This window comes from Haplochromis burtoni, unplaced genomic scaffold (genome assembly GCF_018398535.1).
Source record: "Haplochromis burtoni strain Fernald_Lab_line unplaced genomic scaffold, NCSU_Asbu1 Contig_11, whole genome shotgun sequence".
Taxonomy (NCBI): Eukaryota; Metazoa; Chordata; class Actinopteri; order Cichliformes; family Cichlidae; genus Haplochromis; species Haplochromis burtoni.
Window position 1 is genome coordinate 1,150,552 of NW_024582372.1, and position 24,582 is coordinate 1,175,133.

The following is a 24,582-nucleotide window of genomic DNA, read 5'->3' on the forward strand; positions in this document are numbered from 1 at the left end:
CATCAAAAGGTTGATGAGATTTCATAATAATCACTGCCAGATGTGAGAGTACAGTCATGCTAAAAAAAAAAAAAAGTAGCAAAAATAGTACATCCTTAGGTTGCTCTTAAAACAAATTTTGAATCTACCTTTTTTGTCTTTTACTGCCAATGACAAGAACAAAACAATAAAACAAAAAGAATATATGAAATAAATATCCATGTGACTTCTTCTGAAGAAACAGGTTTTGAGTCATGAGACCCGTGTTAATCGGCTGGGAGGTTTTATCAGAGGCTTCAGTATAGCTGTGGTAATAACTGCTCATCATGTTCTCAGATGTGCCGTGCACATTAACAGAAGTAAACAGCCTTTGATGGGTGAGCTGCAGGGGTGGCAGCGAAACGAACAGATGATTAGGTTGCTTACAGTCTAAGATAATGTCAGAGTTAGCAACCAAGCAGAGAGATACATGCTGAGAGGAGAAAGAAGGATAAAACCTGAACATGGTGTGCACTTGCATACACAGAAAGGAGAGGTTTAAAAACTCTTGATGCTGAAGCATCTGCTGCAGAGAATGACTTCATGTGTGGCATGAATGTGCGATGTTGAAACAATGCTCTTGCTATAAAACTGCGTCTACATTAGGTTGTCTAATTTTTCTTGGAATGGCACCATTTTATTGATAAACTTGTGTCAACACTATAATTTCCTGGTCATTTTCAAAGAGACTTAGTAAAAGCCCATAGTAAAAGAAAAAAGTCTAAACAAACAAATGATGAATAAATCTCTACCTCATGCTCTTTTCAATTGGAAAAAAATAACGAAATGTCACAATCTGGGAAGTGGGATAGAAAAAAAAAGAAGAAGTCTAACAAGATAAAAACACAATTTCAGCTAAGATGAACTAAGATTCAAGAGACAAGATTCATATGACAACAACATAAATTTAATTTGTGACTAGTGTATATTATGTTCAGCAATATCAGCATAAAAGGAATGATTGAGAAATTTAAGGTACTGCAACCACCATTGGAAAATTGGAAATCTTTAGTTTTTTTATTTAAAATGAAATAATTGAGAGCAGTCCAGTAAACACATTTAACAAATCACTACAAAAATGTTTCAGAGTTAATCTAGATAAAGATTTTATTTCCAAATTCAATGGTTTTACCAAACACTGAACTCAACCTGCTAAGACAGGAAGGCTGAGCACATCCAAACAAATCATCCCACTGAAATGGACATCTAAGCTACACCAACAACCTACAGTGTAAACAACATCCCCTGAAGGCATCATTTCCACAGCAACTTCAGTTGAAACATATGACACTGATCTCATTTAGGAAAAGCAGAAATTGGGGTTGCCTCGAAGCAAAGCTTCTTAGCGGACAAGTAGTCTAAGCAGGAGTTTAAACAGTTTTTAACTGCATTATGTGTAATTACATTTTAATTATAGGTTTGGGAGCTATCATAAAAATAATTGGAGTTCCATGGCTAAGTAGCAACGTTTACACTGTACTATATTAAAGAGACGTATAAAAGCATAATAATAAAACTCAAAGGAGGTGCTCAATCCAATTCTTTTGGCTAGTGTGACTGATGTCTCGGATAAAAAAAATGCTTAGTTCAGTTTGATTATTTATCAATTCAAGTAAATGACAAATATGCCCATGGACAGTGTGCCAACACTGTCCTAGAGAATGCCATAAAAAAGTCCTGCTTTTCCTCTACAGGAAGGCATGCATGTGTGTGAAAGAGAATGAGAAGAGCTGAGATGCTGAGACAAACTGATGCGTACTCAGGCTCAGTGTGAGCACGCCCTAACATATATTGCACAGGTGTACAGATGAAATAAGCTTGCTGCCAACCGCAAAGGCAAAACAGGTAAAGATCCTGAATGTTCTACAACAATCAGCAAGGAGGCTGGCAATCCAACACAAGCGTTTGTGTCCAGAGGTGATGGTAACTGATGATTCATGGTATCATCTGATCAACATAGACATCAGTCAGTTTCCTGATAGCACTTAGGGCTGGGCGATATGGCCTAAAATTCATATCGCGATATAATTTGAAGCATGTGCGGTAACGATATATATTGCGATATATTCTTTTCTTCTGTATAACATATTTTCCACACTATAAGGCACACTTAAAATCCTTTAATTTTCTCAAAATTCGAGAGTGGGCCTTATGTATGAATTCTGGTTGTGCTTACTGACCTCGAACCGATTTTGGCGTGCAGAAATCTGTTAAAAAATGTTTTAGTACAACTTTGGTAAGCCGCACTGCTTGCTGGATTGTAAGGAGCTTCGCGGAGTAATCTGGGTCCAAAACTCCGTCCGCTTCAGGTCCCAAAGTCAAACGAACACAGAGTTAAAAACAGTCTAAATTCTTTCATCTTTAATTAAATTATCAGCGTTGCTGCTTTATCGGGTGTAACAATTAAGTTTTACATCCATGCATCCATGAAAACAGAATTTATTAAATTTAACAGAGTTAGAAGTTAACAGGAAGTTAGCTCGCTAGTTTACACCTAAACATTTCATACCATGTTCTGACTGAGAGACTTTTGAAACTAATTAAAACGTACAGCTCTGCTACCAACATAAATGAAGACAGAAAACTAAACACCAGTGGCGTTTGCAGGGTTACTGAAGTTGGACTACCTGGTATATAATGTTGTGCTAGCGACACAGCTATGTTAGCATAACATTGGCACAGTGAAGCTGGAGGATGAACACCAACTTTTTTTCCACTCAATAAAAGTTAACGTGAGGGATTCTGGTGGTTAGGGACAAATGCAATCGCATAGCAGGATGCTATACATGGGCCAAACTTCAGTCAGGAGAACAACTGAGATTATTCATCCACAATAGAAGGTTAGTCATTAATATACTGCAACAACATGGGAATAGAGCAGCTGCGAGAGAATTCAACATTAATGAATCAATGTTACGGAAGTGGAGGAACGGCAGTTTTTGGCTTTCCCCATATTTCAAAAGTGCTTCATCTCTTTGCCATGACTGTCGCCCGCCATAATCTGCAGATGATAATGGTTGTAGCCGCTGTGATGCTTTCGACCAAAACAGGCGCAGCTTGATGACATCATCAACATGCACTATCGCGATAGAAATTTTGACTATATCGCTCTATCGTTAGCCAAATTTATATCGTTTCTATCATATATCGTTTATATCGCCCACCCTTAATAGCACTACATGTTTTTTTTTCGCCATGAGCAAATGAATGTTTTCTTGTCTTGCCAGCATCCAGTTACCAAAGGATAATGGGGCTTTGTTCTAGTAGTTTATAGTTACAGATATATATCCACTCACCACGCAAACCACAGACTGGTTTTAAAAGAATGAAAAAACAAAACGAAAAACTAATTTTTCCTTCTATTTCATCATGATCATAACCGCTTTTCTTGCTGACGCTTACCGAGTTTGTTTACAGGTCATTGTTGAATTTCAAACCAACACTTGAGATAGTTTTCTGTTCTCTCTGTCCATCTCTCTCTCACTCTTGTACATAGACTCACTTCTGATTTTTGACTCGTGTTAGAGGAAAACTCAGACACTCAAGGAATTCAAACAACCTTTGTAGCTTTCAAAATGCTTTGTCTGCTATGTTTATAATGACCGCCCATCTCCAAAGGTCTGTGCACTACCGTTCTTCTCCCTTTTGTCTTGCATGCATAAACACACATCATGCACACGTGCAGTCTTTTAGTAAGTGGTGCTAAAAGTCCTACAATGTCTTAACTTGACAAGGCCAAGGACTAGGAACGTCTTGTTAGTGATGAAGATTGATTAAACGATTGAACAGCTGAGATCCATGAGAGCCTCTGCTTAACCCGCCTTTGTTACATTAAATCCTGGATGAGGATCAATTTCCAAAGTCTTAAGGAAAGTTAGACCCGCCCACCCAGCAGAGTGACAATACCTGATCAGCCTTTTATGGCCATGGGGTAAAAATGAAATAAGCTTGGAGCCAAAACAAAAAATATCAGGAATAAAACTGATTCCAAAACTCAATTTTTCGTATTGATATTCATCACAGAAAGACAAAGGATTCAGAAGTAATATTCCAGGAATCGTGACGCTCCGGGGATTTTAATAGATATCATAAGTGTATCATTTTCCTTGAGTTAGCATGTTCACAAAGTTGGGTGGTCCACACTCCTGTCCGCCTGCCCTGCAGGGTAACAACAGCACCCCATCAGCCTTTTACGGATGAGGGGTGAAAAGAATGAACATATTACCCAGTCCTTTCATGCTTCATTGCCTCCCTGTCTTTTTTAGAATTGAATTTAAGATTTTATTGCTCACTTTTAAAACTTTTAAATGGACTGGCCCCTTTGTATCTATCTGAGCTGCTTCACATTCATTCACCTTTAAGAGCTCTCTCAACTAACCACTTGCTTTTACACAAGCTCTTAAAACTAGATTAAAAAAACAGAGATGACTGTGCTTTTGCAGCAGCAGCAGCAAACCTTCAAATCTAACCTCTCATCAGCAGTGCTAGACGTTACAGGCAATTAAGCTTTATTAAAAAGCCAGTTATTCTCCTTGGCTGCAGTGTGACATAATTTTAGAAGATTGCATTGCATGTTCTGCTTTTATTTTATTTTAATTTTGTGGATTCTGCTCTGTTTTAATGGATACTTATATATTTTCAATGTAAAACAATTTAGTGAACTCTATAGTTTTAAGCCTGTTATATAAATAAATATTACCTTAACATTAACTGCAACTCCTAGTTTCTCTTTATCAGCACAAACATTATCTTATGTGTTGTTTGACAGCGTTCTCCAGACTGACAAATACTCTGATCAATTAGAAAGCGGATCAGTGATTCAAACAACTGAACTTAAGTAAAAGTTATTCGGATGTGTTACCACTTTGCCAAGGTCTGGAAAAAAAGCCCAGACTCTCACCCTCAGATAAGAGGAAATTGGTTATGATGCTCAGGAACAACCCAGGAACTACCAACTGTCAAGCCTGCCATAAACTGGAAACTGCAGGAACACCACCATCACTGTTCACAGTAAAGTGAGTTTGCCAACCAAGAAAGAATCACTGACTGCAATTTGCAGCTACCCACATGAATATGACAAATGCCTTCTGGGTGAAAATTTGATGGACGAAAAAGATAAAGACTGTCATTGTGGCCAAATGGCTCAAACGTTATTTTTGAACTGCTAAAGTTGACGCTTTTAGAGCTAAGAACACTGTAACAACTGTTAAGCACAGTAGTGGTAGCATCATGTTCAGGCTATTTTGGTGTCAGTGGTACTGATACATTGCCCAAGTGGATGGAATAATAAAGGAGGAAGACTAGTTAGAAATTCTTCAACTTCATGCTAAAACGGGGGTTCAAACTTGGACACTGGGAGCTCCAACAGGACAATGAATCAAAATTATTAGATGAGGTGTATATATACACATTTGAGCCCATGTGTATCATTTAGACCCTGTGTGGAATAAAAATAAATTCCAACTTGTGTTCCAAGTTCTTGTTTTTTAAAGTAATTCAAGATGTATGTTGGACGCTGGAAAAAAACGTTCAAAGGAATCATTAAAAGCCCAAACTTCTGACCACTACAAATAGACTGTATGTGTGTTTTTTCTCATCTTACTAACCACCCATAGTGCTTAACCCGAAACCCCAATTTTAGGGTTCGGTATGTTGCCCAAGAACTTTTACACACTGAAACAAAAAGCCAGAGATCAAAAAACAATTCACTGTAGTCTCCTATTTAGCAGAATACATTTAGCCTTCTAAAAGCTTTTCAATCCCATAAACACTATTATGGCATTGAAAGTTTGATATGACCTGATTATGTACAATACATATGCACATCTTGTGTTGCCATTGCACCATATGTTGTGAAATATATTCAAACCATAGCCACAAGCCGTAAACATAGTGCAAAAACGAGGCACATTTGTCAAATTTTATATTTTCTTGATTTCTAAAAAGGAAAGGAACAGATACACTCTCTACAGTTCAGATTCTGAAAATGGCTTTAAATGCATACAAGGTAAATAGATGCACAACTATGGGGAATATTAGAATATTAGAAAGGTTGGAAGGGGTTTCCTCCAAGCAGACATGAAGCTTTATCTGAACTGTCTTTGCCCTCCAGATCTTGTTTTTATATCCACAGTTCTCCTTAGCTCCCCTTTCCAAATTACATGCCAAATTACATGAGTTAACTTCAATAATTACTTCCTCCAAACCATCAATGTGTCTTTTAGACCCCATTCCCACAAAACTGCTCTGTGCTTGTCCTGCTAGACCTCAGAGCAGCATTCAATACTGTCGACCATAATATTCTATTAGAGCGATTAGAACATATTACAGGTACTGCACTGCAGTGGTTTGTATATCTATCTATCCATCCATCCATTCGCTTCCGCTTATCCTTTTCAGGGTTGCGGGGGGCGCTGGAGCCTATCCCAGCTGTCATAGGGCGAGAGGCGGGGTACACCCTGGACAGGTCGCCAGTCTGTCGCAGGGCCAACATACAGGGACAGACAACCATTCGCACTCACTTTCATTCGCACATTCACACCTAGTGGCAATTTGGATTATCCAATTAACCTATCCCCACAAGTTGCATGTCTTTGGACAGTGGGAGGAAGCCAGAGTACCCGGAGGGAACCCACGCAAACACGGGGAGAACATGCAAACTCCACACAGAAAGACCCCGGCCTGATGGTGGAATTGAACTCAGGACCTTCTTGCTGTGTGGCAACAGTGCTAACCACCGTCCCACCGTGCTGCCCCCCCATCCTGGGCCAGCCTCACTCGAGGAGACGGAGGGGCAGGGCGGGGGTTAATCACAGAGTGGTGGTGGATCTACAAATCGGAGAGATGCTGACAAAGTGACACTACTTGCAAAGAAAATGCCCAATGGATGACACAGAGCAAAGCACCACGGTTGGGAGACTGTGCTGCACTCGGGTGGGGCGGGCAGGGGGGGAAAGTACATATCTATCTAATAGACTCCAATTCGTTCATGTAAATGGAGAGTCTTCTTCACACTCTGAGGTTAGTTATGGTGTTCCACAGGGTTCAGTGCTAGGACCAATTCTATTTACATTATACATGCTTACCTTAGGCAGTATCATCAGAAGACATAGCATATACTGTCACTGCTATGCTGATGACACCCAGCTCAATCTGTCCATGAAGCCAGATAACACACACCAATTAGTTAAACTGCAGGAATGTCTTAAAGACATAAAGACCTGGATGGCCGCTAACTTTCTGCTTCTTAATTCAGATAAAACTGAGGTTATTGTACTTGGCCCTGAAAAGCATAGAAATATGGTATCTAATAGAGGTGGGAATCACCATACATCCCACGATACGATATTATCACAATACTTAACGCACGATATGATATTATTGCAATTTTTAAAAATATTTTGCGATATTCAGATTCTGTACATAAAGGTAAACTTTATCAATATTCATTTTATCTAATAACAAAGTCTCACACTCAGTCTTTCATTTCAGTCAGTTATATTGTTGACAAACTGAACGGTTTGTATTACAGTCTAGTCCAACTTAACTGAATGCAACCGTCTGGTACAATTATAGCTATTCTGAACTATGCAATTTGTGAAAACTATGCAGCCCCTTCAGCAACTGAAGAATTTGAAAGTAAATTAAAACAAAATATAATTTTACATTAAATAAAAAAGTTTTAAACTTAATTAAAATAAAACATGTCTTAAATTAAAATAAGTAAACTGTCATGTTTATTGCTGCCATAAAAAAAGTTAAACACATTTGGACAGTGTCAGGATTCTTGCTCAGAAAAAGGAGCTGATCAACATGCTCTGAAGCATGTTCCAGTCCACAAAAACTTTTTTGTGACAAAATATCGATTTCTGCTGTCCTTCTATCGATACATTATTAGCAAAAAAATATCACGATACTACGCAGAATCGATTTTCCCCCCCACCCCTAGTATCTAACCAGATTCTTACTCTGGATGGCATTACCTTGGCCTCCAGTAACGCGGTGAGGAACCTTGGAGTAATTTTTGACCAGGATATGTTCTTCAACGCTCATATTAAACAAATATGTAAGACTGCTTTCTTCCATTTGCACAACATCTCTAAAGTTAGAAATATCCTGTCTCAGAGTGACACTGAAAAACTAGTCCGCGCATTTATTACTTCTAGGCTGGACTACTCATTCATTATTATCAGGATGTCCAAAAAACTCACTGAAAAGCCTTCAGCTAATCCAAAATGCTGCAGCAAGAGTCCTGACAGGGACTAGAAAGAGAGAGCATATTTCTCCTGTTTTGGCTTCCCTTCATTGGCTTCCTGTTAAATCCAGAATTGAATTCAAAATCCTGCTCCTCACATACAAGGTCTTAAATAATCAGGCCCCATCTTATCTTAATGACCTTGTAGTACCATATCACCCTATTAGGGTACTTCGCTCTTGCACTGCTGTCTTACTTGTTGTTCCTAGAGTATTTAAAAGTAGAATGGGAGGGAGAGCCTTCAGTTTTCAGGCCCCTCTTCTGTGGAAACTGAAAAGTTTCCAGTTTGGATTCGGGAGACAGACACTATCTCTACTTTTAAGATTAGGCTTAAAACTTTACTTTTTGCTAAAGCATATAGTTAGGGTTGGATCAGGTGACCCTGAATCCTCCCTTAGTTATGCTGCAATAGGCATAGGCTGCTGGGGGATTCCCATGATGCATTGAGTTTTTCCTTTTCAGTCACCTTTTTCACTCACTGTGTGTTAATAGACCTCTCTGCATTAAATCGTACTTGTTATTAATCTCTGTCTTCTGTCTTTCCTTCTCTCACCCCAACCGGTCGCAGCAGATGGCCACCCCTCCCCGACCCTGGTTCTGCTGGAGGTTTCTTCCTTATAAACAGGAGTTTTTCCTTCATACTGTCGCCAAAGTGCTTGCTCATAGGGGGTCATTTGATTGTTGGGTTTTTCTCTGTATGTATTATTGGAGGGTCTACCTTACAATATAAAGCACCTTGTGGCGACTGTTGTTGTGATTTGCCGCTATATAAATAAAATTGAATTAAATTGAATTGAATACTAGAAAACTGCAAGCTAGAGACATATTTTTATAGCCTTTGTCTAATTTTAAAGCATCATTTAGCTTCAGTATCACATTCTCTCCTTTGCTTTGTGAACCCTGTGGTCACTGGATGTTACAAATTTAATTAAAAGAAAGATCAAACTCTGGAAATGGCTTTAACTGAAAATTTCTAATGACAGTTTTTTTAAACCTTCCTAACCAGTCACTACTGGTTAGGAGTAGTAACTGGTTAGGATTTGCTAAAGCTTCATCACAAGCTTTAGCAATGTGATAAAGTTCTAAGCCCATAAAATCAAGGAGAAAAGGTGGCTGGTTTGCATTGCTTCTTCATGTTCCCAGCTTTACAATACCGTCACTAGATTTAGTGACTTTGCATATTTCTTTGGTGAGACTCCCCCCAAAATAGCAAAAAAACCCCGCAATATCCTGTATGTGGCAATGTAAAAAATGTAACAGTTATTAACCAGCAGTGGGCAACTCCTCTGGCCGCAAAATGGGAGTCTAGTTGTATAGAGGTCGATAGGAAAATGAACTTTGGCCTCAGTAAACACTTTCCTGATGAGTTTATGGTCTCAATCACTAGATCATGTTTTACTGAATACAACATTCGGTTCATTATGTAAATTATACTTACCAATCAGTTTGTTAGCAGCACCTGTTTAAATGGTTGTTAATGGAAATATCTGCAATGGCAGCAATTCAATGCATTTAGGCATGCAGACATGATCAAGAAGACCTGCTTAAGTTCAAACCCAGAATCAGAATGAGGATGAAAGGTGATTTAAGTGACTTATTGCATTGGTTGTTGGCATCAGATAAGTGGTTTGAATTTTTTAGAAACTGCTGATTTACTGGCATTTTCCCATACACAAAAAAAAGAGAAAATATCGAGTGATAGGCAGCTCACTGGGTGAAATACCTTGTTGATGCCAGAAGTCAGAGGAGAATGGCCAGACTACTTTGAGCCAACAGAAGGGTAACCCAAAAACAACTTGTTACAACTAAGGTATGCTGAAAACATCACACGTTAAACCTTGAGGTGTGCTAAAGCAGCAGAATACCACACTGGACCACACTGAATGCCACTCCTGTCAGCCAAGAACAGGAAACTGAGTCAATAATTCCCCCTGGCTGACCAAAATTTAATGGTAAATGTAAATGGACTGGTTTTTATATTGTGCTATTAAACTCTACTTGAGCAACCAAAGCTCAAATTTCATAAAACTTGCTTCATTCACCCATTCAAACACATTTGTACAAGCACTTTTTTCTTCACCCAAGTGCTTACTGTATTCTGCATACTGTAGCATTCAAGGATCAAAGCACTAAATTCCTTATTACTAGATGACATGCATGGTACTGGGGATATTTATATTTTCTTAACACTTTAGTGCCCTTAGTACCAAATGAGCATCATGTAAATCTCAGCCTACCTGAGCATTGTTGCTAACGATGCTCATCTCTTTATGATCACAGTGCATTTATCTTTGGATGACTGGTCCCAGCAGGATAATGTCCCATGTTACAAAGCTGAAATAATCTAAACTGGTTTCTTAAACATGACAATGAATTCACTAGACTGAAACGGCCTCCTTAGTCACCAGATCGCAATCCAGCAGAACACCTTTGGGATGTGGTGAGAACAGGAGATGCGAGGTATTTTCAGCAACTTGTTGAATCTATGCCACACAGAAATAAGGCAGTCCTGAAGGCAAAAGGCCGCCATCCCAACACTATCACAGTTCACTCAAAACTCTTACATAAAACATGCCTCACTCACTCATTCACACAAGCATTTGTTTCTATACCTAAGTGCTTTCTATCTTAAATTCACACACATTCATAATTTGATGAACACATCAGAGAACAACTCAGGGTTCAAGATGTGGCCGAAGAATTCTAAGACATTCAGACTGGAAAGTGGAACAACCAGGGATCAAACCATCAACCTTCCGATTAGAAGATGACCTACTTTACCCCCTCTTGACTTATAGCCATCCCTAGTGGGTATATAGTCTCCACTAGGGTGAGACCACCTTGTGACTGACATCCCTGCTGTATGAACATGCAGTATTCCTTGCTTTCTCAATCAGATTCTCTTGCTGCTCATTACCAGCACATCGTTAAAATATTAATGACACTGATTGGCTTTTATTGCCAATACTGACCAGCAAGTAATGTTAAGTCAACCATTTCAGATCATCTCTACATTGGCTTTTTAACCTAAAATAAATGAAATAACATGTTTTGTCTCGGCTGCATTTCTAGTTTTTGTCCAACCTCTGGACTCTATATTAAATTCAGCTTTAGGTGTAAAAATATTTAAGCTACATCAAGGATTACATGGGTACTTTTGTAGATGTAGCTTTTTTTTATGCATTTTGCCCTTTCACCCACACATAAAACCAGTGAAAACCAAGCCCTTTAAAAAAAGATTTTCAGATTTTCGTGCAGTGATATTTTTGAATATTCACTTAAACGGAAATTACAGTGGACCTGAAATCTGTTATTGTATGTTTACCAAGAAACAGATAATTAGAAAGTCCAGCTGTGACCTTAACCATACTCTGAAACAATCATTTAGAGGTGTAAACAGCCTTTTGACAGGTGAGCTTTAAGGTGGTTGCTAGAACATGCATGCGAGTTAAACGCTTACAGTCCAACATAATGGTGCACTTAGAAATGTAACTGAATCACATGCAGAGAAAAATATAAAAGTGGAGGAGGTAGACAGAAGGGCTAAGTAGCATACACCAGAGAGGTTTCGTAACAATTAGTATTTAAATATGAGCTGGGAGAGTGGAGGTGGGCACGTCCTCCCTCAACTGCCAATTTCATTTTCAGCATCATCTCAGACTTAACAAGTGGGAACAAGCATATACAAAGGTCTGTGAAGGATGTCAACACAGGTATACAATGTGAAAATTCTTTATGGTTACAGCTGTAACCATAAAGAGATGACAGATAGTGACAGTAGTTAGAGTGGATTTCTAACCACTGTCATACTCTGGCTCACGAAGTGTCACACAACACAACTTTAACCAATATTTAGAAATGTATTGACTAAAAGAGGCATAAAACATCATTAACTTTATGAGGTGTGTCAACAGTTGGAAGAATACTGTAATGTAAAATATAAGATTACCAGGCTTAACCCAAACAAATAGCATGATACTGGGTGGATGGAGAGCAAGAAAGGCAGGTCTTAAATGCTCCAGTAAGACTGGTCAGGTACTCCCAATTGAACTGATCAACTCCACCTAGGAGGAACCTGCAAGGAAATACTGAGGGACAAACACCAGGCCCAGCCAAGGCAGTAAGCCATCACACGCCTCTCCATAAGAATGGAGTCATAATAACAGACTGATCTCAAATGAAATACAATAAGAGACGGAATGTTTTCAATGCCAGTCTAACATTACTTCTGACTTTTCAACAGGTGTAACAAAACAAAACCAAAAACTAGCCGAATAATCAATGAACCGTTTATAAAAACAAAAGTTGATGGTCGACACCCAGCATTATTTCAACCCCTTTCACCACATCCTCAGCAACCTGATACCATAAGGAAGCAAAATAAGTGGGAAGAGGATGCAAGGATATAACCAAGTAGGTAACACACACACATTTGCCCAAACCACCTGTAAGTAGTTGTAGATAATCCATCCACCACCACCTAGGGATGGCAATCAAAAATTGTTGCCACTTAGGAAATATTAGAACTGGTTTTCTATTATCAATGCCTGCAGGTACTGGCAATGCACACTGATAGATTTTAGCTAATAAAGCAGTTATACCACAGCTGGCACGCCAGAATTGACATAAACTTCTAAATATTTTACCTCCAATGGTGCCTTAAGAAAATATGCTAATACACTATATTCTCGAGCACACAAAGCAGATAACGGACTTTACTATTCAACATGTCACAAACCAAAACAACTGCAATGGGTTGCATCCAGGATTCGACACAACTCATGAGCCAGAACAAGTAACAGGAGAAATACAGCTTTAGCCAAAATTGACCAGTGTATTCACTGAAAGAGAAACCATAATTAACTTTATGAGACCTGTGGTGTTGTTAGTGTATTTGCAGTTGGATAAATTTGAATATTAGGTTATATGGTGTTGTGTAGTGGAAAGCTTAAAATAATTAGGCTGAGGAGAACCAAACAAATGGCATGGCTGTAAAGAGAGGCAGCAAGACTGAGACAGCTGGTTCTTCAGTGCTCCAGAGGAAATGAACTCCAGCTAGCAGGAACCTGCAACAGGGCAACACAGAGGAGCAAACAGCAGGAAACATGCAGCAGGCCTAGCTGAGGCAGAGGACCATCACACCTCACATATCAGACATGCTGGGTCTGCAACAGCATTTGTATCACAGAAACACCAAGCTGAACTAGAGTTTCCACTGCTGAACATTTTCCTTCACTTGCAGAGGCACGATCTCAGTCCAGCACTTGACTGCATAATAATCTGAGTTATTCAAACACTGAATGCAGACAGGTTGCAGACACAAATGTAACAAAATCCACAGTGCGTATTAGCACAATTTCATTTTCTTGGGAAATCCAGCTCTACAAGTCTACAATTTTTTCCTTCACCGACTCTGTAAGACTATATTCTGCTGCACTGGTCTTTGGGGAGCATGCTAATCCTCTTGATACAGTGCGTATGTGGAGAGATTAGCATCTTAAATTATTGATTCATCAAAATTATCAACAGATGTAAGATTATACAACTTCTTATGAGTTTTTTTAAGTTACCCATGACTCCTCTTATGTTAGCTTTAAAGTCTGCGCTTCTTACAAAAATCTAAGCACCTTCCTGTTGTTTCTGGCCGTTGGATGAATTAATGCTAATGATAAAATATGCTTTTGCTTTAATCCTGTGAATACATCCTTAATTTAAAAAACAAAACAAAAAAACTATTATTTCCTACTTTTAAAGATTTGTGAGCTATGGACATAAATGTCTTTTGGAAAGTCACACTGATCTTTGACTAGTACTGGGAATTGAGAACATTTGTAGGCGAGAGCAAGTTTCAAATTCTCCAGTCCATTGGAATCGTAGGCTTATCTTTTAATCAATGGCATGGTTTTTCTGCATTGTGTATTGCATAACAATGATGTCAAACCCATGATAGTAAAAGCTTACACACACACACAAGCTTGTGTCACATTCTTTGACTTCTATTTCTATGCTGGGTTCCAATTCAGACATAAAAACTTCTGTTTTAATGGTGTAATGTAAAAAGCAAACCTGGCTAAAACAAAAACACAATGGAACATTACCAGTCAGAGCCTGGAGCTCAACAACAAAATATTATGGGATCAGCTCGACAGAGAACAAAAGGGAGTAAACATCTGCTGAAAGTCCCTCAAGAAGCCTGGAGAATTATTACCAAAGACTACATAATGAAATTACAAAAAAAAGCTGTCTAAGAGAGTTCAGGCTATGTATAAAGCTTTTTGCTTTATGTATATTCATGTATTTTTGCACCACTTTAAATAAATTGTGGCAGTCATTTCTCATCAAGCTATAAAGACATGAAGCATGGCTCAAGATTTTTGCACAGTATTGTATTCACTTAAGCCTGGATTATACTATGTTATGGACAACTGAAGACCCAACAGCCGTGTAGGCATTCCGGTTCTAATTCTTCGAAATCCACAGCCTGGGCACATGTGTAGTTAATGCATTTTAATGCAAAATCTCCACGGACGAATCAGCATGGTCGCAAAAAAATGGCAGGCACATGTTTATGTGCAGGGGTGCACGTAAGTGATCCGCAGGTACGCATGCGCTGTCAAAATAAAAGATGCGCAGCAGATAAGAAGTTGTAGCGCGCGTTTGCGTACATATAAAAAAGCACTGTTTTTGTCCGCTAGAGTGGGATTTTCACGGCATATTCTGCAGCAAATCTCTGTGCGTTCATCGTTTGTTTGAAGCCAGCTCACCTCCTGCAACCACTTTTCCGAGAATAGGTGCTTCTTTTGCGGTTCGGACTCCTTCTGACATTTCTTTGGAGGTGGAGGAACACCAAAGTAATTGCTTAAAGGAGCTTCTTTGACATCTTTAAGAGTTCTGAACAAATGTCTGTCCTCCTCCAGAAAATCTTATGTACGCAAACGCGTGTTGCAATTTCTTACCTGGTGCGCGTTTTTTATTTTGACAGTGTATGCGCACCTGCGGACCACTTATGTGCACCCCTTCTTATGTGGTCCTTCATATCTGATGACGAAATTTACATCACTGAGACCCAAGCGGACCCTAAAAGAATTGCAGATGTGGAAAGCATTAAAAAACGCTTTAATGTAATGGATGCTAGACCACAGTAACTTTGACCTTTAACCACCATTATCTATTCTTGTGAAAATGTGACAGACACACTATCCAATAATTCAAAATTATGATGCTGCCAACCACACCCGTCATCAGCGTGCTGTTTAGTCAATCAAAAATAAGTTATCTGAGCTGAGCTGAGCCCCCCCCCCAACTGCTTCCCTCTTCCCACTCCATCACACCCCCACAGATGCAGGGCCTTGGTGTACAGGTGCATCACTGAGGTGCAGGGGAGACATTCCTCCTCTGTCCCCTTCTGGCCACCTGTGCCTCAATTTTATTTCACAACCTAGACATCCACATTACTAATATTCTCATAGCAGATACATACAGGGCCGTGGGGGTGGGCACACTATACGGCGTCCAGGTTGAATACAGTCTGTGTATTCAACCTCACCTCTGGTGCCGGTGCCCACCTCTCAATTTTAAATACATGTAGACATTGAGGGTTCTCGGGAGGGGCCGTGCTGACACCTGCTGCTTTCGGGCAGGAAGCACCATGCCCTTCCTGTGCTTTAAATGCACTTTAGAACAGCACGCAGCAACACCACATATGAGCAGGCGGAGAGAGTTATGCGATCTTCACACCCCCGTTCTCTGTTCGCCATCAGGGTCTGGGATGCTGGGCCTCACTGCTGTTGCAGGAACGGGGCGGTCTGCTTGTCTCCACCCCAGGGAAAAGGGCAACATCTCCTTGGTCTGGGGGTGAATTGCCCCTCTGGGGGTGATGGTACCTGGACCTGGGTTATAGAGTATGTTTGGGGAGTGAGGGTGTGCATACAGTGTTCATTTCTGCTTGTCTCCACGTTGGACGAGTCCTGAATATTTGTATATGTGTGCATGAGGGTGGAAATGCATGCTTGTGTCTGTGTGTGCCAGTTTCTCTATGTCTATGACTATGTGTCAGGACAGGTCTTAGACTTCACCTCTCTGGGAACATCTGGGCACCCCCCCAGGTGTGGAGGCCTATTCCCCCCCCACTACACTCCCTGCCAGTGGCTGATGCCCTCAGCCGTTAGTGCACTAGTGGTTCTTGGTGTCCGGGGCTGGGCGCTCAGGTATCTACTGGCTCACTCCCAGTGGCTGCTTGGCGTGGCCTGGCTCAGCCTTTGGGCCCGGGGCTCGGTCCACTCTGGCACAGCTGTCTGATGGCCGAGCCTGCAGGCACGTTGCCGCAGCCCCCTGTAGCTTCTGCACCATGGCTGCTGGGTGACCCCCCGTCTAGAGCTCTCGTCAGCTCTTTCCAGGTTAGCTTGGTTGGCTGCTGCCTCTAAACATATCATGCATTGTCGGTCTTGTGTGCTGCTCAGTAAGATTAAGTATTTATTATTTACAGATACCTATGCTTATGTTGGTTGTTGCTATAGTTTCCCTTCTGTGCTGTTTTCTTTTTGCTTGTTTTTTTTCTCAGCAGGTAGTGAAGCAAATTTTTAGTGTCTTTTCTCTCTATCCCTCTCCTCCTCCATTTGTCTTTCCCTCTCCTTCTCTTAACTCTCTTCCCAACTTCTCTGTTCTTTTTATTTCTCTTTCCCATCCCCGAGTCCTGGCCTTTCTAACTGTAATAACTTAAAATAAAAATAAATAATAAAGATCGAATAAACTATGAAAATCAAGTGGAGCAGTTTGGCAAAAGGTCCACTTGGGAAAGTAAATTGTTGGGCATTTTCTTGGCCTTCAGACAATAATTCTGATTGCCACAGTGTCATACAGGACAGGCAAAAAATAAAAATAAAAAATAAAGTTATCTGTGTATAAGTTATTGGTCATTTGCCCTGACAACTTCAACAACTTTAAGTCTTTGATGATTTGAGGGCTTTGTGTGTTCAAGGTTGTGTTTTGTACATTCCAAGACACTCGTCTGCATGCCTTGGGTTGTGTTACTTTTTAATTCCCCTCAACTCGAAGCAGACTGGCTACTGTATTCTGACCTCCGACATCAACGAGGCATTTTCACCCAGAGAACTGCCACTCACTGGATGCTTTCTCTCCTTTGCACCATTCTCTGTAAACACTGAAGATGCTTGTATGGAAAAATCCCAGCAGCTCAGCAGTTTTTGAAATACTCAGACAACCCATCTGGCACCAACAACCAAGCCACATTCAAAAACACTTAAATGACCTTTCATCCTCATTTTGATGTTTGGTTTGAACCAGAGCAGAATTTATCATATCTACCTTCCTAAATGCATGTTGCTGCCATGCTATTGGCAGACTAGATATTTTAGATATTTGCATTAACAAGCAGTTAAGCAAGTGTACCAAACAAAGCGGTGTGTGTGTGTGTGTGCGTGTGTGTGTGTGTGTGTGTGTGTGTGTGTGTGTGTGTGTGTGTGTGTGTGTGTGTGTGTGCGCGCGCGCACTCAACACAACTCACCAATAACTATTTTCAACTAAGAAGGAAAACGATGATCTGGTTTACTGAGAACTAAAGAAGGGATTCAATAGATAAGTGAAATTTAAGAAACACCCTCCAGAGAAAGCATTACAGACCAAATATTGAATCCAGCAACATAATTACAGGTCAAATATTTAACTTTTTTCCCCAACGTCAAATGATACCACTGAAGTACTGAATTTTAATATACAGCACTGGTCTCAGCCTCTCTCACTTACTCTTGGACATGACTACATATTTTCTCCAATGCCTTTTGGCACAGATTCCATCTCATTGACTCCTCAACATGTTTTTAAAAATTTATTTTCTAGCTAGAGAACTTTGCACAGCAAAAGATAAAAACACGGGTTTCCAAGCATTCCAACAGAAACCTATGAGAACCCTTAAGGTGTTCCTCTTCAAATAAAAGCATCAAGACTTGGTGCCTTTCTTTATAAATGTGAAAAACAATGCTGCCTGTGATCACCTTGCTTTTGTTTTCCTCATGAAATTAAATACTAATGAGCATGCTAAATAAAATGCAATGCACAGCCCATAAGTTTTTGGACAATTACACATTTTTGTATTTTTGCCTCTCTACACCCCCACAGCAGATTTTAAATCAATGATTTGATTGTTTAAAGGTTTTATTTAAAGCCTTTGAGAGAAATGTTGCATTAAGTGTTTAGGAAGTGCAGCCATTTTTATAAGTACTTTCGCATTTACAAAGGATCAAAGTGATTTATAAAGTGACTAACGTCACTGATATATAAAGTGAAGTTTGAGTTGTTTTTAATACTTGCTTGAAGTTTCAGAACCCACGGCCATCACCAAATGCTCCATTTCCTCCCTTGAGATGCTCTGTTAGGCCTTTACTGCAGCGTCCTGCACCTGCTATTTGTTTGTGGGTTTCTGCCTTCAGTTATGTCATCAATAACTGAAAGGCATGCTCTAATGAGTTTAGATCAGGTTTCTAACTTTGTCATTGAAGGATATCCTATTTCTTTGCCTTGAGAAATTCTTGAGTTGCTTTTCCGTATGTTTTGGGTCATAATCTATTTGCACTGTGAAGCACTGTCAAATCGGTTTTGCAGCATTTGACAGAATCTAAGCAGAGAGTACAGTCCTGAACACTTTTGAAGTCATCCTGCTGCTTTTATAAGCAGTCACGTCATCATTAGAAACTGCCAGCAATAGATTTCCATGCCATATTATTGCCTCCACAACATTTGACAGATGATGTGGCATTCTTCACACGATGAACTTTTTCACTTTCCTTGTTTATATTTTACTCTTCCCATCATTCCGGTACTAATCAATCTTGGTTTCATCTGTTGAAAGATTGCTTTTACAGAACTGTGCAGGCTCTTTAAGATGTTTTCTGGCCAAGCCTTATCTGGCCTTCTTGTTCTTGAATGTAATCAATGCTTTGCATCTTGTTGTAAACCCTCTTTAAATTCATGAAAGATCCTCTTGATTGTAGACTATGACAATCATACACCTACCTACTTGACAGTGTTCTTAAATGGGCTAGATGTTTTGAAGAGGTTTTCTTAACCCTTAGATGCACGAGTGACTCTACCCTAAACTCTTCCATAAGTGTGCCACTTTTGTCATTTCAGTTAATAATAATCATTTGTATTATATGGGGAGGGGTGTCCCCTTTGTTTTTTTCCATCCACCATTTCCACTAGCTTCCAGGCTGCACTAGGGCTGTGCGATATGACCAAAATCTCATATCCCGATATAAGAATTCTATCGTCCCGATAACGATATAAATCACAAAAATGTAACATTTTCTGTAAATTCTGTGAATCTCGGGCAGCTCGACTTGCGGGAAGTGTTTCCAGCTGCGCGTAGTGTACCTGGAGTCGAGTGTTTTAACTGATGCATGAAACTATACATTTTTAGACATAAGTTGTAAAGGCCGCCGTTTTCTTTGTGAGTATTTATTACACGGCGTGCTGCGGGGAAAAGCCTGTTCTAACGTTTGAGTCTAAGGTTTATTTTTTCGCACCTGGCAGCTCTTTTTTACCTCTACTACTACTTCTACTACTCTCCGTAAATAATCTGCTCTTTCACGTGATTCAGTTTATTTTGAAAAGTCTCAACAGGATCTTGAGCTTTATTGTGAAAGGTTTATGTGAAACATAAACAAGCGGACACGCGATGGTGTTACCGTCGTTGTTGCTAACCACAACGCATAAAACAGGTGCTTGTCCGTCAGTAGTGTGGTTATATTAAATATAAGAAAAAGGAGAAATTAATGTAGCCACTACAGTGACCATCAAAAGGATGAAAAAATATTGCTGTAAACAGTTTATTTTGCGACACCACGAAACAAACGATAGCATAAAATGAAACGATAGACGTTTTTATATCGTCATCCGATATACATCGTTATATCGAACAGCCCTACTCTGCACAGATGTTTCTGTATACTATGCCCACCACTTCGTTATGGTGTTCCATGTATGCCCTGCCTGCTAGCATCTTGCATCCTGCTGTTATGTGCTGGATTACACAGCCTCTATGGATCTTGTGCTCAGAGCTTGTTCCTGTGCTGCTGTGATTAATGCTTCTGTGCTGTCTTTCAGTCCAGCCTGGTCCAGCCACAGGTAGGACTTCTGGATGTCAGCCCCTTCCTCTATCTGCCGGTGGTACATACCGTGCAGGGGCTTTTCCTTCCATGATGGTTCCTCCTCTTTCTTGGATTTCTGCTGCCTGAGGTATTCACTGAGCATGTGGTCGGTTGGGGCCATCTTCCTCATGTAGTCATAGATGTTTGTGGTCTCATCCTGGACTGTGGTACTGACGCGCACCAGTCCCCGGCCTCCTTCCTTCCCCTTAGCAGACAGCCTCAGGGTGCTGGACTTGGAGTGAAACCCTTGATGCATGGTCAGGAGCTTCCTGGTCTTGATGTCTGTGGCTTCCATCTCATCCTTTGGCCAGCTTATTATCCCAGCAGGGTACCTGATCACAGGCAGGGCCTAGGTGTTGATAGCCCAGATCTTGTTATTACCATTAAGCAGCTGGATAGCGTAGTGGTAAGAGCGGGAGTCGCAAGTTCGATTCCCAACTGGGGTGTGTGTATCCAGTAAGGGTCCTAGGCTAGACCCACTATGCTAACCAAGCCCATCGCAGACATGAGCAAAACAGATAAATATGAAGCCATACTGGCTCGGACGTCGCCCGCATTAACAAGGTCCTCGTCAGGTACTAAGGAACCAGGGCTCCCTGATAAGAAGTGGGCTACTGGAACGAGAAGCCATCAGAGGACAAGAGACGAAAATAGGGCGCTGTTGGAATGCTACTACGCAAGTAACCCCAGCGGACGGGTTACATAAATAGGATGAGGGACCTATGGAATCTTCGATACCCACTACTGACGGTGAAACAACATTCGGAAGAAGGGACTGCTCTCACAGCTAGAGGTTGACGAAATACAACACACATGCTACGGCAAGGTGGAGCAAGGACGACAGGTCAGGGGGTAGATATCATCACTCCCACCCGAGATTGGGTACCAAGCTCCAAGTACAATGGAAGAAGGAATTGAGTGCGAGAGGAACTGACATTCAATTTATCATGTTTAATTTATCATGGATCAGGTAACAGGCCGCAAAACTTATTACTGAATTAAATTTGCAAGAGTTAATTAACTCTTGCAGCAATGTCAAACAACTCTTTTCCATGGTCATTTTTAAACTAAAAGGTATGCAGCACAGGTAAACACTGGTCAGCTTCTCCAGTTAAATACAGTTTAACTGTGGCAGTTGGCAACTGTGGCATCAGATGCAGCTGTAGTCATTTTAGCAGAGAAATGACTCAAAGACAGATTATTGTTAGCAAAACCTGCTCAGCAATGAGCAGTCATTTCAGCTCTATACAAAACTGATCAGTCTTGAGGTTTATAGTACAGGCTGCCACATGAGGCAGGTTTCACATAAAGGCAACAGCCCGCTTAGAACAAGAAGAGGTGTCAAGAGTCAAACTTCAAACAAAAGTACAGAATTGCTCAGAATAACTTCACCTGTGTAAGGGTACACTCACACAGTTACAAGTGAACAGCATGCTGACGGATTTTCCCCACACATCAACAGTAATTACTGCATAATGTCTTGAAAGTAGCTTTCATAGCTCAGTGGTAGTTCATGAATGCATGACACCAATGTAATGATTCAGTAAAGCACTAGATGTTACAATCCTGGACAACGCATTGCTTTTAATGGAGAAAATCTTGAGGGATAGCTTATGAGGAAAGCAGCCCAGAAACTTTAGCAGCACACATCTTTGTGAGCCTCAACTTTCGTTATTTTACCCAAGCTAGCCTGCCATTTTCCCTGGTTAGGTTTAGGGATTAGAGATCTGATCTAAATTTTTAAAATTTGGGACACATCGTCAGTAGTGGACCTTGGATTTTTCGGTAGAGGAGGCCAAACTTTATGCTTAAAAAAAATGGAGCAATTAAGTAAATTTTTTTTTTTTAAACAAACTAAATTATAGTGGCAGTAGTAAGAGAGTGGAGGGGTGGTGGTGTAAAGATCAAGTGTAAAACGTAACCCAATGTGTTCTCTTTTTGGCAACCTTGTGTTATCTTACTTTAGTTTTAATGTGCTTCTGAGACAAAGAGCACTCATTTACGGAATATGCAATAAATGCCACTCACTTATTCAGTCTATTGTATTTTAGCTGACATCCAGCTTCACTCATCATGCATTATTTGGCAGTGTCGTGAGCTGATAATGTTATCTACTTAAAAACACTCAGTGGATGCCCAAGCTTTTCCTCAGATGGACTTTGTGACATGTTTAAACTTTGTACATTACTTTAAATAAGTACACTTGTTTGTCCTTGGGAGACCCATCTGTGTCTCTACCATGAGCTCAAACACGAGACACCACACCAGAGTGACAAAAGCTAATGACAGCATGTGTCAGATTTGACAAAACTGATGAGGGAGCCAGCCTTTGTGCAATTTCTGAACGCCCCCCTCGCCGGGCCCCCACACACTCCCAGAGTGATGTTGCGCACGGGGGCAGCGTGACCTTCCTGTCACCCATTCGGGCAACTTTTAAGCCCATAACTACGAGAGTCACAATTTCACAAAAATCACGCATCAACCATGAAAGAAGCTCGCACCGAGTTGCGTACGCCGTTTGACAAAAATAAACCGGTGTCTGATTCTGTCTGCCAAACAGCCTGTGACACTAACGCCGCTGTCGAGGCTGTGATGACAAAATATCTTTTGGCACGTATGTGCACCTTCAGAACCATCACTCCGTCTGTAGCTATTCACCATGCCCGTTCGCTCAGCGCTGCTGTCACTTTACCACGACTTTCAACTCGGCGACAGACTGAGGAGTTCAGCCCGTAAATTACATCTTATCCATTTACTACAGTCGTGAAGAATTATGACAAAGTATATCAAAAGCGACATAAAGTATAAGCTTAAATTAGGCAATCTCGTCTTTGCCAAGCTTGAAAACGGGTTAGTTTCGCCTGTTAAAGGGCTTAGGACACCGCTTTTTGCATACGCGACGCCCTTCCCTTTACTTCCTAATTCCATTATTCGTCAATATTACAGAGGATTTTCCGTAGACATGTTTTTATCCTACCTCGTAAAGGTCTCCTGAAGCCATTCTTGGGTGCAGACAGCGGCGGCGCGGCGTTCTTGCCTGCCTTGTTGGCTTTTTTTGGACCCTACTCTCTCGGTGTTTCGGCGAAAGCCCCGATAGACGGGAATTAGCGAGCAGCCTTGTTATTCTGAGCAATCCGCAGCAGCAGATCAGACAGTGTCAATCGAGCCCGGCGGATCGTTCCACGCTTAAAACAAGCAACCATCGGGGCGGTGCTGTTTACATATACCGAAGTACAGGACTAAAAATTAGTCCCGGACTAAGAATGTAGCCTGATGGTCTGCATGCGCCCAGCTCATCTGAGCTCTGTTGCAATCCACTCAGCGGGAGACGTTATACGCGTTGTGTTTACACACACCAGCTGGGTCAGATCCCTTTCTATGATCCCCTTTACCTGTCCACTGTGGCGTCATAGAAAGATCTGACCTACCTTATTTGTATTCACCGGGAAATATCTAGAACAAGTTAAGCGGAACTATTTGTAATGATTCATCACTAGCTACTGATGTTGGTAGACCTTCTTACTGAACTTTGCATCAGCATCAAATATCTTTAAAATATTTACTTATTTATTAATAAATTAAAAACGATTAAAAACAAAAGGTTTGTTTTGCCCTGTTTCCAGGGGTTCTGATGGGTTCTCTCTGGGTCACCCAGCTTCCTTCTGAGTCTGGCACTTCTAAACTGGCCATAGAGCCGTGAATGGCTGTTTGTCTCTCTGTGTTTGCCCTCCACAGACTAGCAACCTGTCCAGGGTGTGGCCATCTTTCGTCCCATGACAACCGGGTAGGAACCCCTATCTAAAATCTGAAGAATAACTGGTTGTTTGTCACAGACCAGGTCTTGATCACAACATCTTTCGCAGAACCTTGGATGAATTACCTTAGAGTATGAAAACCTTAGAGTATGAATGCTTTTGCAGCATTTTCATATCCGCTCTACCTTAGAGCAAATGTGAAAATGCTGCTAAAGACCTTAAAAAAGACACTGACTACAAACAGGAGAATTTGAGTATTTTTCCTTCTGTAGGACACCAAAACTACAACCTAAAATACTGAAAAAGTTTTCAGTCATTATATGAAAATTAATCTAGAGTTGTATCACTTGAAACTGTTTTCAACAATATTTTATGGATTGAAACAAATCTG

The 24,582-nt window shown here is 40.6% G+C and overlaps 1 protein-coding gene across 1 annotated transcript in view; it reads right to left on the minus strand.

Moving 5' to 3' along the window:
- Positions 1-23,815, minus strand: part of LOC102299428 (chromodomain Y like 2) — a 44,274-nt gene extending 20,459 nt beyond the window's left edge. The window contains exon 1 of the mRNA XM_005915160.2: positions 23,414-23,815. Coding sequence (XP_005915222.1) covers positions 23,414-23,437 — 24 coding nt within the window. The 5' untranslated portion in view covers positions 23,438-23,815. The remainder of the gene's footprint in view (positions 1-23,413) is intronic.
- Positions 23,816-24,582: the final 767 nt, after the last annotated feature.